At 43.5% G+C, this 17,200-nt stretch overlaps 1 protein-coding gene across 1 annotated transcript; it reads left to right on the top strand.

Moving 5' to 3' along the window:
* The first annotated feature begins 12,026 nt into the window (after window positions 1-12,026).
* On the top strand, window positions 12,027-16,197 carry LOC134484880 (sperm motility kinase Y-like). Its single transcript, XM_063280760.1, has 2 exons — window positions 12,027-12,647; window positions 13,708-16,197. Exon 2 carries the CDS (start codon window positions 13,728-13,730, stop codon window positions 15,255-15,257), a length of 1,530 nt encoding a protein of 509 aa, XP_063136830.1. The 5' UTR covers window positions 12,027-12,647; window positions 13,708-13,727; the 3' UTR covers window positions 15,258-16,197.
* The last annotated feature ends 1,003 nt before the right edge of the window (window positions 16,198-17,200 follow it).

The following is a 17,200-nucleotide window of genomic DNA, read 5'->3' as shown; positions in this document are numbered from 1 at the left end:
GGAATAAAAAGATTTTTCTATACACTGATGCATGCTGTTTGTGGCACTGTCACTCCTGCAATTTAGCTCCTAACCAGGTCTAGGTTGAGGGGTCTGTTCTTGTGAAATGTAAAGAAATAAACAATCAGATGCTTAAACCTGCATAAAAGGCGTACTTTTTCCTCAGGGATCTGTTTTACAGTCTTTTAAAAAGCATTCAATTGGGTTGAAACCCCGAAAGGAGCTTTGCCATTTCAGGAAAGGGCGATGGAGGGAAGATTTGTATGGTGGGTTACTGGGAAGACAGGAAGGGCTAATATTGGATTATAAAGGAAATAAATAAACGGTTTTCTAAAAAGCATGTATTTTAAATGCTGTGCTAAAAATGTAATGTTGACCCTATGCTTTCAATAAAAAACATTTCACATTTTCTTATTTACTCATTTACACTAATTCTCATTTTCCAGATTCATTAATTTAGTATTAGTTTACTTGAGTAGCGTAATAAAAATAAAACTTCAGTGAACAAAATTCAGGAATGATAGTTAATGTAATTTGTTGAGAACTGTATCAAAGAAGTCAGATATTTCACAAGTAAGAAAGTGTTCCAGCTCATCTCAGACCTCAGTGCAGAGGTCTCCAGTGGAGACAGATGTTAGCTGCTGTTCTAGTGGTATATGCACACTTCTCTCTAGGAATAGGAGGCTGATCTATTAGAAATAGTGTTAAAAACCCAAGTGTCACATTAAATGACAAGTAAAATAAACATAACAACGTTCCTTTAAATGCAGGAGCCATGTCATACCCATCATACACTGAGGGCAGGATGTTTAGCACTGAGCCAGAGACAAAGATGTACCAGAAGTCGGCTTCACGCACCCCTACAAGTCTCCTGTCGCCACAGACCAGGATAAGGACTTTCTCCAGGACCAGATGAGATCTGTGCTAGAGACATGAGAGTAAATACGTGAAGCCTTTTGGAGGTTCAAGCCTTTTGGAGGTTGGGGTCTCTATTCAGTATACTCCATCCTCACTACTTTGTTAGCAACTCTTTTAAGTGTAAAAATGATCTCCACTCCCTTGGAGACCTGACACTTTTTTGAAGACACATTTACAGTGCATTTTGATCTATAAGGTCAAGGGTTTTTCAAGTAAAATCCTAATTTTGGACTAATTTGAGACCTTTATGAAAACAACAATGATCAAAGTACAATGTGCCTCACTGGCTTCTGGGTTACAAGGTGACTTAAGAGAGTGCCTCCTCTTGTCACATTGGGGCTGAAAAGGTGATCTGCTCTGTTTTTCATCAGCCTGTCTTTACCAGGCAGTTTCCTTGGATCACTGTGCTCTGTCCAAGGCTTTTGAGGACTCTTTGGGGAGCCGTTTTGAGCTGAATTATTATAGAGCTCAAAACCTTTACTCTTCCACCTATCGATGCTGGACAATGCCATCGTCTGCTACACATGTGGCTGGAGCCATGGATCCCTCCATGTGTACTCATTAGTTGATAGTTTGCTACCTGGTAGTTCTGTTGGGTTGTGGTTGGTTGATATTGTTGTTCTTCCTGTGGGGTTGCAAACCCCTTCAGCACCTTCAGTCCTTTCTCTAACTCCTCCATTGGGGTCCCCCTATTCAGTGCAATGGTTACATGCAAGCATCCTTATTCCAGAGCACTGAGATGGGAATGGGTGGGTGGGAGCGGGAGCATCCACATAGAAGCAGAGGCAGGGGGTTGGGAGAGCATGGGAGGGGATAACGTTTGAAATGTGAATACATAAAATATCCAAGAAAAATAAAACTTACAAAAACTTCACTCTGTGCTCTGGGTTTACCTGAGCCATAATGATCTGAAACTGAAACCAAAGCCAATTCATTCATTCTCTCCCTCTCACTGGTTCTAAGACTTGAAGAGCTTCAAAGTATGCATCTAAAATTCTTATATTTAATAACTGCTCTTGGTACAATAGGGTGATCTTTATATACATTCTTTGACTAGCGTAAAAATGCAAAACCAACCAAGCAATCAGAAGAAACCATAGCCCAGGGTCTCACTATATATTTGAGGCTCAGACAGGGGCACCGGAAACTAACAGAAATCTGCCTCTTTCTGCATTCTTAGAGCTGGCATTAAATGCACATGCCACCACAAGTAGCTTTATATGAACATTTTCAAAAGCTTTTACATATATTGTGTCTAGAAAAACATTTCATTTAATTAGTAAGTATCTATGGGGGAAACAACTTATTTTTTCTCAACACCTGAATTGTAATTTGTAAATAACAAAGTAACCTTTTTTAGATTATTTTTTAAAAAGCACTCAACTTCTCTTCTCTCACCTGATAACACACATATTATTATCCATCAGAATGACAGCATCACATGGTGCTGTCACCTGGTGTCATTATCCACACCTGTTCACAGTTTAGTCTTCCTGTCTGCTCACCTGGGACTCATTCGTTACCCACGTCCCTCTTTGTGTTTGTAAATGGTGTTCTGCTTTAACATGCCAACACATGGTCTAGCCAGGATTGTTTCCTGTTCTACGCTTTAGTAAAGAGGACTCTAGGCTGTCAGATGCTGATACTGTTGTTGATACTCTAGCTACAAAGGTCAGGGCTAGGGTGTGCAGGTTCCACAGCTGAGTCAGGGTCAGAAGAGGGTTCACAATACTGCACCTAACAGACTGTGAATATATCTAGGAAACTGTACCATCCGATCTGATCTGAATCATGATCCAGAAGTATTTCTCAGCATCATGCACTCAGTCTCAACTAACTTCTTCCTTGAAGAGCTGAGCAAGAGCTGTGGTAGGAGCTACTACATGGGACTTTTAGGGCCTCTCTTTATAAAAATAATTTATGTGTATGAGTGTTTGCCCAGCATGTGTGCACATGAATGTTTGACTGGTGTCCAAAGAACTTAGAAGAAGGTTTCAAATCCCCTGAAATTAGGGGCAATTGTGAGCTAACACTGGTGTTGTAAAATACTGAACCATCTTTCTAGTCCCAGATTTTGATAACTTTTAGGAGGAGCCATATCTCAATACAGGATTACTATATGTTGGCTAACCTGGCTTGAGTCACTAGCTCTTACCTCTCTGCACCATGGAGGACAATGTCTGGGTAAGAAAGGTGGACAGGAAGTGAGAGAGGATGCCTTGATTTGCAACTTCCAGGGTAACCATGGAACTGGTACTAGTCATGAGTTCAGCTGCCTTAGGTAGAAAAGAAACAGCGGTCACTGTCACAGTAGAGTCTATGTTCAGAATACTTGTGCTTAGGTTCCTCAACCCGGTTGCTGTGTGGGAAATAAACTAGGCTTTCAGAAGATTATGTCCTGTCCACATCACTTATGATAATTAATTATAAAACAGGTAAATATATTCTATTCTATAACATTAACATTAAGATATTTAAACATTTTACAAGCTCTAAGTATATGTGTACATATTTATATAATTATTTAAGGAAATACTCTAAAGAATATACATTCTTATGAGTGAACACAAATGAGATTCATGTGCTCTAACAACTAGGATTATAGGGGAAGATGAGTAAACACAAAGAGCTTTTACATCACTTCTTTTTGAATTCAAATTTCAAAATAAAAAGCAAAATATCACTTCAATACAGTAAGACTAACCAATCAGCTTTAAAGTAACCAATTAGTCATACCTTTCCTGAGAAAGTCCAACCAGACTAAATCCATCCAAAATGACGAGTTGGTCATGGGCACCTAGTTGTCCAACCTGAGCCACCAGAAGGATGCAGGAGTAGGGAGAAAAGAAAAAAGGCAGCGTCAATGCACATCAGCATTCCTCACACCATACAGCCAGTACACAGCAGCATTCCTCACACCACACAGTCAGTGCACAGCAGCATTCCTCACACCCTTGCTGATTTCCCTCTAGGACTAAATAGGAATAGAAGTGAACACAACTTAGACACATTGTTCTCCTCATCTTCCAATGGCCTAGTGTCTCCCTATGATCATAAGGCTAGTCACAGAAGAAGCAGAAGTACCATTGGGCATGCCCATCTTTTCAGGACACTCCCGACAACACCCACAGTGAACAAAGCATACATACACTCCAGAAGTATCCTGTATCTTCACTCAACAATCAGCCACACTTAGAAGAGCTGTAGCAACGAGAAAACAGAGGACGACCTACTTTCCTGCTGTCTCTCAGCAGAGAGCAGGACATCCCCAGCTAGGGATTTCCCAGAGGCATTAAAGGAAGAACCAATTCCAATGGGGAAATTTACTGATGAAGTTGTGTTGCTGCTTTCCTTCAAGAATGAAACCTTACAAGGGGGTGGGGGAAGAGTTTTCTCCCAGAAATGAGGACCAAGGAGATTGTCCAGAGAACACGCAGATGGCAAAACCCAAGTGCCTTTGTACTTTGTCCTTCCCAGTTTGCTCTGTGCTCATTCTTCCTCTGGCTCTGTTTTCCAGTTCCCCATAATTCTTACCTTCTTATATCCTCTAAGTATTTTATGATTCTTCCCCCAACCCAAGCCTTCTCCCTCTTCTGGATTTCTTCTCTTCCCAGCAAGGACTCAATATGACTGCTGTGTAGCCCACACTAGAGCGTGGTGCAGCTGACTGCATCCATTCACCTGAAGTTTATCACACTCTAAAAACACCAGCTTCCACAAAGTGAGGTGGAAAGTGGTATGAGCTTATGAAGGCTTCCATAGGTTACTGGTCCTAGCACACACGGCATTTATCACAAGAGCTATAGAACAAATTCTTATGCTTTCAAAAGTAACATCACATTTCATTCAGCCTCAAATCTAATAACCAGCAATGACTTTGAAAAATTGAAATTACAGTTGCTGCAACAGTGCAGATCCTGTGAAGAGGTAGGTCCTGCGACAGTGGAGGCACTGAAATAGTGCCGGTTCTGTGACAGTGAAGGTCCTTTGAAAGTGTAGGCACTGAGATCGTGGCGGTCAATCTACCTACAGGGGAGCTGCTGCACAATTGAAGGTTCTGCTACAGTGGAGGTCCTGCAAAATTGGAATTGATGATACAGGGGTATTCCTGTCACTGTAGAGATCCTGTGGCAGTGAAGTTGAAGCATCATGGGAGATCTTGCTTCAGTTGATGTCCTGAAACACTGTAGTTGCTATGGGTGGTGCTACGACAGTGGAATTCCTGGGATAGTGGAGGTGATAGGACAGTGGGTGTCCTTAGACCGTTGTAGTGCTCCTACAGTGGAAGTCCTGTGACAGTGGAGGTCCCGCAATAGTAGTGTTGCTTGGACAGTCCAGTTCTTGGACAAAGGAGGTCCTGTAACACTTGAGATGCTGAGACTCTTGAGCTCCTGAACAGTAGAAGTGCTGTGATAGTTGAAGTGCTGAGACACTTGTGGTCCTGAAACAGTGGAGTTGACACACAGACAGTGGACTTCCTGAGGTAGTGGTGGTGCTTAAACAGTGGATGTCCTGTGACAGAGGAGGTCCTGCAATAGAGGAAGAACAATATATGCTGGCTGATGACCCAGAGCTTCCAGAAAATAGACCACCAACCAATATATATCAGAGGATGGCATTATTTGAAACCAATGGGATGGAAGGCCCTTGGTCCTGTGGAGATGTGATGCTCGAACGTAGGAGGAGGCTGGGGTGGTGGGTTTCGAAAAGTTGGGTGAGTTGAGGAGCAGCATCATAGTGGCACAATGGAGGGAGGAGGGAGGAGATGTAGGAGTGGGCATTTGTGGATTGGCACCTAGAACGTGGGACATCATTTGAGATGTTAAAAACAGTGGAAATGATAAGGTTTACATTGTCTGACCCAAACCTAAGGGATACTACATGAGGAACACAAAAACCTACAGGTGCTCACCAACAATCAGATAAAATTTGGCCTTTGGCGGTATACTCCAAAGAAACTATTCCAAGATCACTGTTTTTTGTTTTTTCAAACAAAGTTTAAAACTCTTAAGTGTACTCTCAAATCTGCCCTAATTCGCATAAATTGGTCAAAACTGTTGGCTTTGTAAATACTTCTATCTTGTCCCAATAGTCACATGCTGGTCATCCCAACAACATGATACTTGTCAAGGTGGGAGACAATCAACATGGGATCCTTGTTCCAACTGGGCCATGCAGACCCTGAGCTCACCTTCAGTTTCTCACACACACATACACACACACACACACACACATACACACACACACACAGACACACAGAGAGAGAGAGAGAGAGAGAGAGAGAGAGAGAGAGAGAGAGAGAGAGAGAAGGGAGTGCTTATCATCTACTTTCTAAGGCATATTGTGTGCTCTTCGCGTTGAGCACAGAGACTTGCACATGTAAACCAGTCTTGTACACCTAGGAACATTTTCTGTTCCGTATTTTCTCTTTTCTATCCAGTTTTTAGGATATCTTTAAAAGCAAGTAGGGCATTGTCCTACCATGAAATCTTGGACCAAAGGTACATTTTAATACAAAGCTTACATGTCACTTACAGATGACTCTAGTAGGAAGTACATTAAGTTCAGAACCATTCAATCAGAAACCCTTAATGTGTATACACCATTCTAACTGCCTTCACTTAACCTCATGTTTGGACCACTGTTCCTAGCTGGAGATTCCTGTTTATCTCCCAGAATAAAAGGGAGGCTCCAGGCTCAAGTGGAACAGCAGATTCAAGGTGGGACTGTTGGGTGACATTACAGTGAACATCAGGGACAGTCCCATGGAGGGAGGACGTGGCCCTTTCTTTCCTCCTGGGGAAGCAGATCTACATTGTCCTGAGCAGGGAATGATCCTCTCATTCTAGCAGATATTCTGGATGACACAAGGAATGTGAATAGATTATGAAATCACTTTACCACATTTCTTTCTGAGGCAGAGACCCTTGCGACCCTTGGCTCAGGAGTAACAGTTCCAGATAGCAAGGTGAGGTCAGTGTGGGCCCTGTGTTCACCTATGAATAGTAATTTATGTTAATCACCAAATCTTTAAAACTTACAGCATGTGAGAGAGAAGACTCCCAGGAGTCTCAGCTAAAACTAATCAGTGAGTTTTTAAGAAAAAGAACAAGTAGGAAATTTAAATCCATGTGATTGCTACAAATAAAGCAAGACACTGTCACTAGATCACCTTTGTGTAAGGGCCCTGACGACATACACAACTTAAGATGTGAAGTGCTCAGCTAGCATGCTTCGTGGTATGAACCCAAGACACAGTTTCTCTGTGTCTCATCACCTCTGAAGCATGGTCCACAAACAATGGCAACAAACCTTCTCTTCCTCAGAGTTCAAAGTTACCTTTACTGTTAGTGATAGTTTCCACAGTTAACTAACCTCTACTGGATAGACAGGTTTGACTAACCTTCTCTGAGCTTCTCCAAACCATGTACACATGGTACATCCCTCTGCACATGAGGCCTGTTCCTCTCAGGCCTGCTGTTCTCCTTCCCAGATTAGAAACTGGATACCTTTCAAGCCTACATTCTTAAGTCATCTATCAACTTTGGGTACATGATAAGCACAACATGACATTGGGTGCCAAATAACACTTTCATACCTGACAATGAATATGGTCCAGGGGTACCAAACATGGAAACTGGTCAGGTAAGGTCAGGTAACCCCCATACTATCTCCATGTGGAGATGAAGATTGACACACCTTCCCAAGCAGACTTTCTCAGCTGTCTCAGCCCACACAGCAGTCCTTTGCTGAGCTTCCTTACTCCCAGTGACTGATGAGAGTACATGAGAAGATGCCTGATTTCTGGAAAGCCCTGGGCCCCATGACCCACAGTAGCAGCAGCTTCTGATCACAGGTGATTTCAGGAACTGAAAATGCCTAATGTTCCTGCGTTGATTTGAATATGCTCAGCCCAGGGAGTGGGACTATTTGCAGATGAGCCCTCATTGGATAGGTGTAGCCTTGATTGAGGAAGTGTGTCACTGTAGATGTGACCCTTATGTTCCTTGTTATAGCTGCATGAAAATCAGTTTTCTAGTAGCAGCCTTGAGATGATGATGTAGAACACCCATCTCCTCCTGTACCATATCTGCCTAGATGCTGCCATGCTCCCACCTTGATGATAATGAACCAAACTGCTGAACTTGTAAGCCAAACCCAAAGCAGTGTTCTTCTTATAAGATTTGCATTGGTCATGGTGTCTGTCAATAGCAGGAAAACACTAAGTAAGTCACTTTCTACCACAGATTACGAGGTTAATTGAGTGATGTCTTCACCCGAGGAGACATGGCCTCTTATTAAGGTTCTAATCTCCTAAGTAATTGCAGGCTCTCTTCTGGCCTAGGCATTGGCTATAATATTAATCTTCCCAGTGTCTTTTTCTCTGTAAACTATACATTTTGCATTTCTATTTGCCCCATTTGCTCTTTTTCATTGAAGTCCTATAACCTCAGTATAACAGAGGCCATACTGGGCTCTCTTCAAATTTTCATCGAAGAAATTTGTTTATTACTTTTTAATTTAGCCTCAGGTAGGTTTTTACGATGTGGGCTGAAGGAAGCCACATTTTTGTAAAAGCATCATACAGATTATCCCAGACCAGTTACAAGTATTATTGCCTTCTGAATCCCCTTGTCCTGGGCTTCCACATTCTGGATAGGTCTTGGCACTCCTGACTCCCAAGCTCCTGCCAGTATACCCCATTAAACTCTTCTTAGAGCACTGGGCCACTTCTAGTTCAAAGTTCTGAATTCTTGCATATTTTCCAAAACAAGTAACAAGCACAAAGTGGCATGGTCAGGTATCACAGAGCAAGAGTCCGCTCTATTACATCCCCTTCTGCATTAGTTACCTTTGTATTTCTGTGACAGAAATGCCATGAGCACAGCAAACTATAAAACATGTAGGCGATTAGTGATCCTATTTCACAGACCACCTGTTACCATAGGTTAAGTTCTATGACTACAGGGCACAGTGGAAGGAGCAGGAAGCAGAGGACTCACATCTGGAATCACAAGTACAAAGCAGACAGTGCACAGGGAGTGGTGCAGAGCACTAAAACCTCAAAGCCCAGCCCCACTGGCATTCTTTCTCCAGCAAGGGCACACCTCCTGAGTCTTCCCAAAGAGAGTCACCAACTGGGAAAGGAGTACTCAAATGCCGGAGACAGTGGAGGATAGCTCATGCAAAATGTCATGGTGATTCAGGAATTTGAATAAGTAACAGAGAGACCCTTCACCCTGGGTCAATGTGTGTTGCTGCAAAGCCAGCAAGCTGCTCTCCCTCCTCTTGAACATAAGATGTGGATTATGTAAAAATGTAAACAAGCATCTCCATGGAAAATCAACAGCCCTGTTAATCTGGTAATACTTATAGGATAAGTCCAGAGGTGCTGGATACTGAAATCACAAAAGAAGCCAACACAAACTCAAACCGTTTAGTCTATAGGAATAAAAATACCACAGAAGCCAAAATGGGTAACGATATGGAGCAAACGCTCACTCACTCAGCAGATAAAATTACACCTAGCCCTTACTCACAGACCTATTTCATAAACAGTGTACATTCTGCTGGTACCTACTCAACACAATCCTAAATGCTGCAATCAAACCAAATGGTTTCTTACTTTGTTGAGTATGACTTAAAAACACTAAAGTACTCTGAAGGAGGTTAATGGAAACTTCTCAGGGCCTGGGGAGGTTGGCTAAGGGAGTACAGAATAAGAAAGCAACACAACCCAATTTCCCCACCAGCAAGCAGAAACCGGCCTGATATCAGTTGCCAATTCCTGAGGGTTTAAGAGAAGCCTACAGACTGGAAGGACTGAGGTAGGTGAGATTAAAGTACAGTTACACTGAATGCTCACTTGAGGAATGGGAAGGGTAGCAACTGGAAAGTGCTCTGTGTGTGTGTGTGTGTGTGTGTGTGTGTGTGTGTTCCATGCATGTGTTTCTGTGTGAGTGTGGTTGGGTTGTTGCTGTTGTGTGCTTAATTTGAGACAGAGTGTTACCACAAACTGAAGCTGTCCTAAAACTCACCCTGTACACAAGGGTGGTTTGGACAGTAAAGAGACCTTCTCTCTCATGAAAGGGGGATTAATGATGTGTAGCACAAGCTATGTGTGAATGTAAATTTCAAAATCTGAAGATTTTATAAATCTCCTTTGGCTTGCTTTAACAATGCTGGTGATTATAGCAATACATGGTACACTGAGGACAGAACAGAATATATAGTGTGAGCTTTTGAGATGGTTCAGAGGTGAAAGGAATAGCTGATGATCTGAGTTTAGTTCCAGAGGCACTGTTAATAATCAAACACAAATGTAGCCGACTTTTATCCTGTGTAAAAATCAGTCAGGGCATCCAGTCATCTAAAGTCTGGAAGCTGGGGAAGGGAACATGGAAAATGAATATCCTAGTAAGAGCACCATTGGAAGGGGAAGCCCTGGGTCCTGCTAAGACTGAACCCCCAGTGAACTAGATTGTTGGGAGGAGGGCGACAAGGGGGGGAGGATGGGGAGGAGGGAAGGGGATGTTTGCACGGAAACTGGGAAAGGGAATACTGGAAATGTATATAAAAAATACTCAAGTTAATATATATATATATATATATATATATATACACACACACACACACACAAACACACACATTGAGGTCAACCCTAGATAGGGCATAGAGCAATCCACACATCATGGGATTCAACGGGGCGTTTTATGAAAGAGCTATTTCCCAGGAGCACACCTGTGTGTCAAGGCCTCCCTTCCAGCTTGGCCTTTGGAATCTCCAGTGCTAAACACTGTCTCTTCCTTTGCAGAAGTGAAACATAATAAAAATTCACACTTCACAGTACAGTGAATAGCAGTAATCGCGAAAGGTGTAAATAGAACCGATGAGTACCAGAGTATGTGGATTGATGTTATATGAAATGTGTTTGGGTGCCGTGCAGTATCCTCTTCCATGTACCTACATACTGAGCAACGACCCTGTACAATTTCTCTCTAGACAGAACCATCTGGAATTCACTCACTGAGGGACTTATGCCCTGGAGTGGCAGCTACAGGTAGGACTTGTGCAACCATGTCACGAAGCGAAGAGACAGAGATGCATGGATTAAATGGAGAGAAGCAGATTGGAATGGTGGAGAGGCTAACCTGCCAACAACTCCAAACCCCCAGCAGGATGACAATGGAGAACAGCGAGCAGTTTCCCAGCCAGCCTCACTCTCCATAGCCAGACTTCTTCCAGTCCTTCCATTTTCCCAAGGAAAGAAAAGTTCAAAAAGCAGGGACAGGGAAAGAAAAACTGCTCTACTCCCAGGAGCCAAGGGCAAACCCCCTGGCACCTCCCTATCTGAGCCCATAAGCAGAGACAGCCCAGTCCTGGGATCATCTCTAGAGGCTCAGGGACCCAGGCAGATGAGCCCTTGAATCACAAAGGGTTCCTCTACAGCATTCTATGGGTGTCAGTCCTGAGTCCCTGAGCCTGAGGTGCTCTGCACAGCTATTCAGAGAAGCCTTCTCCTGATCTCTGTACAAAGATCTCTGTGTTGGATGTCAGAGGAGAGTGTCCACCCAGCATGGGTTGGGGCTCTGGCCCTCTAATCTGTTGGTCCATGTTAACTTCTCCACAGAGAAAGCTTATGAGCTTTGCTGATGCATCCATTAGGCGTTTGGGGGAGTCAAACTCAAGTCTCTGCCTAGTCCTGCAGCTTTGTCTCAGGTGTTTGATGATAACCTAGAGCCTTTCTGAGGACTTATGAGAACAGTGTCCTCTTGATGGGTCAGTTTAGAAACAGCTTTGTCTTTAAAAGAAGAAAACTATACCATCAGTTTGAGGCTAATTCTTCAGAATTCAAAGATAACGTGACACCCTGAGTGTAGACATGAGGACTTTAAAGCAGGATGCAGAGTAAACATTCAAAACAGAGAACTATGGACAGCTAAACATCTTACAGGGTTTTATTTCTAACAGCCTAAAGTCTTTCCATAGCCCATAGAAGCCACGGTCTCAGAGTCCTTCCCAACCATGTCTTGACAGGTCCTATTGTGACCTCATGAGGAGCGATTGTGAGGCGGCCCAGCAAACACATATTAAGCTGTTGCCAGGCCTGGAATTCTTTGAGTGCTTTGAGAGGAGGTGTGGAGTGGAGCCCTCTGCGACTTGGTTGTATCTAGTGAGCTGTGTGTGGTTGTATCGAATTTTACTGTACTGTGTATATGTGTATGTATCAGTGTGTGTAAGAGAGTGTGTGTTGACAGATTGGCCTGTGTGTGAGTGCGTGTACACTTTTGCCTGTGTGTTTGTCAGTATATGTAGGAGTGTGTGAGTTTACAGGTTTGTATGTGTGTATGTGTTTGTATGTGTGTATGTCTTCTTGTGCGTATGTGTATCCCTGTGTGTATGTGTGTATGTGTCTGACGTGTGTTTTTCCAGGTTTGCTTGTGTGTAAGTATGCGTGTTTTGTGTGAATCTGGGTGTTTGTAAGAGTTTGTGTGAGTATAAGTTCACTTCTGTGTATTTCTGTGTGTGTGCCTGTGTGTGTGCCTGTGCCTGTGTGAGTGCCCGTGTGTGTGTGTGTGTGTGTGCGTGTGTGTGTGTGTGTGTGTGTGTGTGTGTGTGTGTCTGTGTGTGCACGTGCCCATCCCCTTTTGCCCCTTGTATCTATATTACCTGCACCTCAGTGCAAGAGAGTGTAGAGGCCAGAAGTCACCCCGGCTGCTGTTCCTGAGGTAGGTTCTCAACCTTATTTTCAAGACAGGCTCTCTCACTGGCCTGCAGCTGCCCAAGTATCTGGGCTGGCTGACCAGTCGCTCCCAGGCATTTGGTATGCCAACCCCATAATATCAGTTTAAAGGCCTATGTAGATGGCTGGCTGCCTATTTCTTGATTGATTGATTGATTTTTGGATGACTTCAAGAGAAAGAATTAGGTCACATATTGCCACGCCACTGGCTATTTCCTTATTGGGGTTTTGTTTTTTGTTTTATTTATTTATTTATTTATTATGGATTGCTGGTTTCATTTTTTAGTGGTTTTTATGTTCTCACATGCTATATTACTGCTTTGATTATTTACGGTTCTGCAGTCGGATGATTAACTCTATCTCCATTTTCAATGTCCTGCGGTTTCATCCTTTTACATTATTCCTGTTTCTCTATTTATTGAGTACAAGCAATCATTGGCTTAGACTTGATACAAATTTGCCCTTTGTGACACCTTGACTCTTTGGCCTTTGTTTAAGGTTTACTATTCACTGATATTTAACTGCCTTATTCCTTGTGGTTGGTTAATTTTAATTTTCAGTATTTTGCTCTGGAGAGTTGTGGATTTTTGTGGATCACTAGGTCCTGAAATTCAATGGAGTTTTCTCTTAAGTGTTGGCTTTTTATATTTGTTTGTTTTGTCTTATACTAATTCTTTCTCCTCTCGTTTCTTTCATTTGTTTTTTTTTCTTCAATGAACATCTATTCATAGTATTGACCATCTTTGGCCGCCCAATCCTATTGTAGTATGACGATTTTTATTTTCATCATTGCATTTAGTATGTGTGTGCTCTTGGCTTTCTCTTTTGGGGTTGGTTATTTGGGTGGCTTTTACTTATGACTCTTCATATTTTCCCCTTAACTTTTTCATAATTTTGCTCTATTTTTCTAGTCTAGTTTTTACTTTGTCTTTGTTTGTTTGTTTTCTTTTTCTTTTGTTTGTTTCTTTTAGGTACCACAAGTGTAATTTTAGCTCCTATATTGCTCCATCTTTTTCATTATTTGATTCCATTTTTGTTATTTTTAGGTAGCATTAGTACTGATAAAATGCCTACAGAGACTGAGGAGGAGTTACCAACCCCTACACCCGAGCCCAGTATCTCTGAGGAGGGCAACTTCCATTCCCAATACCAAGTATTGGGGACAATTGGGCAAGGGGGCAACGCCAAAGTCCTCCTGGCCCACCACCGGCTCACAGGAACCCCGGTGGCTGTCAAAGTTCTGCGAAAGGACAAGCAGTGGTTCCAGCCAGCCATGATGGAAGCAAACATAATGAGAAAGATCAACCACCCCAACATAGTGTCTCTCATACAAGTTATTGAAAAGGAAACGAGAATATACCTCATAATGGAGCTGGTGGAAGGCCAAGAACTCTACCAGTACATCAGAGAGTCAGGGCACATAGAGGAGGATGAGGCCCGGCAAATATTTGAACAGATATTGTCAGCAGTGAGCTACTGCCATGGAAAGGGGATTGTTCACCGAGACCTCAAACTGGACAATATAATGATTGATAAAAACAAAAAGGTCAAAGTCATCGACTTTGGGCTTAGCACCCAATTTCAACCTGGAAAAATGCTAAACCACCACTGCGGCACGTACTCTTTTGGTTCCCCTGAACTCCTCCTTGGCCATCGGTATGACGGGCCGAAGAATGATATGTGGATTATAGGAGTGGTCTTGTACTGTATGGTAGTGGGAAAGCTCCCATTTGATTCAGTGATCATCCAAGAACTGCAGAGACAAGTAGTGGCAGGGGTATATCCTGCTCCCTGTGGGGTTTCAAAAGAACTGGAGGACCTCCTTAGTAAATTACTGAGGGTAAATCCCAACTTTAGACCAACAGCAAGAAAGGCGATGAAACACCCTTGGTTCAAAGAACACTGGAACGGATTGATAGGTCCCTATGAAGAAATGCTTCCCCTCACACCAGACCCGGCCATTTTGGATGCCATGAAAAGCATTGGATTCCAAGCCTCTGTAGTAAAACACTCTTTAAAACAAAGAAAATATAATGAGGAAATGGCAACTTATTTCTTTCTACAAAAGCAGGCTCTCCAGGGGGATGGCTGCACAGCCCAGGCACAGCAAGTGAGTCCCGTTGTAGCCCCATTTCCTAGCCTTGATCCTGCTGCTGCTTTTAGATTAGAACCAAAGAGGAGTGGAAGCCTGCCAGTCCTTGGCACCTTGCGGGTGTCATCCTCCCATGGTCACGTATCTCACTATGGCCAGAATGCTCATCCAAAAGGAGGCAAAAGATCCACTGTGGCTGGTCGTCTCAGGCCTCTACCGATGACACCTACACAGGACCACTATCACAAATGTGCCGTGAGTGTCCCATGCATTCAAACAACAAGCATCTTCACTGAGAAGAGTAGCAATAAGGAAATCAAAGAAGACAACCCACTCTCCCACAGAGCCCCATTAGAGGATAAGCCCATCCCCAGCAGGGTCCGGCACAGAGGTTTTAAGGGGTGGACCAGGAATATAGCAAATGCCCTGATAAAGCTGTGTTGCTGCATGCCAAGGAGAAAGAAACCTCGCCTGGGGCAGAACAGAATCTCCCCCCAGAAATGAGCCACAGGGAGAGTCCAGAGAACAAGCAGCAGGCATAGCCCAGGTACCTTTGTGCTTTGTCCTTTTCAGTTTGCTCTACGCTGGTCCTTCCTCTGTCTCTGGTTTCCATTTTCCCCACAATTCTTACCTTGTATCTGCTCTAAGTTCTTTATGAGGTTTCCCCAACACCAAGCCTTCTCCCTCTTCTTGATTTCTCCTCTTCCCAGCAGGGACCCAATAGGATTGATGAGTTCCACACTCTACAGAGTTTTCTAGTTGGCCCATCCCTTCAGATGGACTCCAGCTCCCCCTTAGGCCAATAGCTCCCACAAGGTGAGGACAAGAGGTTCATGGGCTCATGGACTCCTCCAGGGGCTACTGATCTTTTCACATGTGGTCATCCATCACAAGTGCTGCAGAACAGAGTCTTATGTTTTCAAATATAACATCCCATTCCATTAAGCCTCAAAACTAATTAACAAGGTTTTTCATTGAATAAGTATCAACAACCTAATTTGTGGGTTATAGTTGATGGTCAGAATCCTGCATGCATGCATATTGTTTTGCATACTGGTTTTTTTTGTTCCTAAGACCTAGTGATCTATTGAATTTTATAGGTAGTAGTTCTAAATGGTTTCTTTCAAAGACCTCAACTGAGAAGTAGAAAAAAGAAGTTATAATATAGTAAGGCAAATCAAAGCCCCAAATGGTAAGCTAAGAATTCTACCTCACTGTCTTTTTTGCTTGGAATAAATTGTCTTGTCTCTTTCACAGTGTCATCTGGAAATTCTTTCATGTCCTCAGTATAAACAGTAGGTGATTTCAGACACATGGCAATGGAAAAGACACCAGCAGAAACTACAGCAGCAACAGGAGTAGCAACAATAGCAGAAGCAGCATTAGGCACAGCAGCAGCAGGAGGAGGAGAACGAGGAGGGTAGGAGGAGGAGGAGGAAGAGGAAGAGAGGAGGAGAAAGAAGAGGAGGAGGAGGAAGAGAAGGAAGAGGAGGAGAAAGAGGAGGATGAACAGCAGGGGGAAGATTTTGATTCCCTGTCCCCGTGAGAATTGCTGATGACTACTTCTGGACACAGATATCATGCTGAGAACTGTTTATCAAAATGATTTAACAGAATATTAATTTTCATAGAAGACATGTCAATGTTCCTGAGGGCATGCAGCCCTGGAAAAGAGAGCCAGATGGCTGAGGCAAGCAGTGTGGAATGTTCTTACTGAGGAAGACCTTCTCAAAGCTGATGATGTAATAGGCATGAAGGAGCATTTCATGGGAGTCACGGTCCCATGCCCCTGTGTCAGGGCACACAGAGCTCCTAGCCTTGCATCCTGCGTGAGAGGGGACCTGGAATATTCCCTGATCCCCACAGGGTCCTGGATTGCTTGGTTCCCCCTCAATCATGGTCCTCCCTGTGCCCCATGGGGTCCGCAGCTTCTACGGGCTGAATTTATATCAGTGATTAACTGGAGCTGGACCACAACCACACCACAGGCAAGCCCTGGGCACTGAGGACATTAAGAGCAGCAGACAACATCTCCTCCGCTGCTTCTGACTCTGCTCCACAAGCCTATGTAGATGTTCCTGAGGTAGGTTCATCAGAGACATCCTATGCCATGGCATGGAGGCTCCCAAGAACTTCTACGATCAATATGAGCCACACAAGAGCCCACAGTCCATCCTGGGAGAACATTAAAGTATCTGGAATTATCAGGGACCCTAAGGTAGGTTCGTCAGGATATGGAGCTGATGTATGGTGGGATGCTTGGAGGATACAGCCTAAGGCAACGTAGAGGAAAGTGTGTTATGAGAGCTAAGACAGAGCAACCACACAGTCTGAGAACAAGTTTGCTTAAGTGAAATTTGGCCGTCCTTGAACTCTCTGTTCTTCCAGGGTAGGATGGCCTATGGGGCCCAACAGAGCGACCATGCCAGAATTACAATGGTCTGTAA

This window comes from Rattus norvegicus, chromosome 1 (assembly GCF_036323735.1).
Source record: "Rattus norvegicus strain BN/NHsdMcwi chromosome 1, GRCr8, whole genome shotgun sequence".
NCBI lineage: Eukaryota > Metazoa > Chordata > Mammalia > Rodentia > Muridae > Rattus > Rattus norvegicus.
This window is presented reverse-complemented; position numbering and strand designations above follow the sequence as displayed.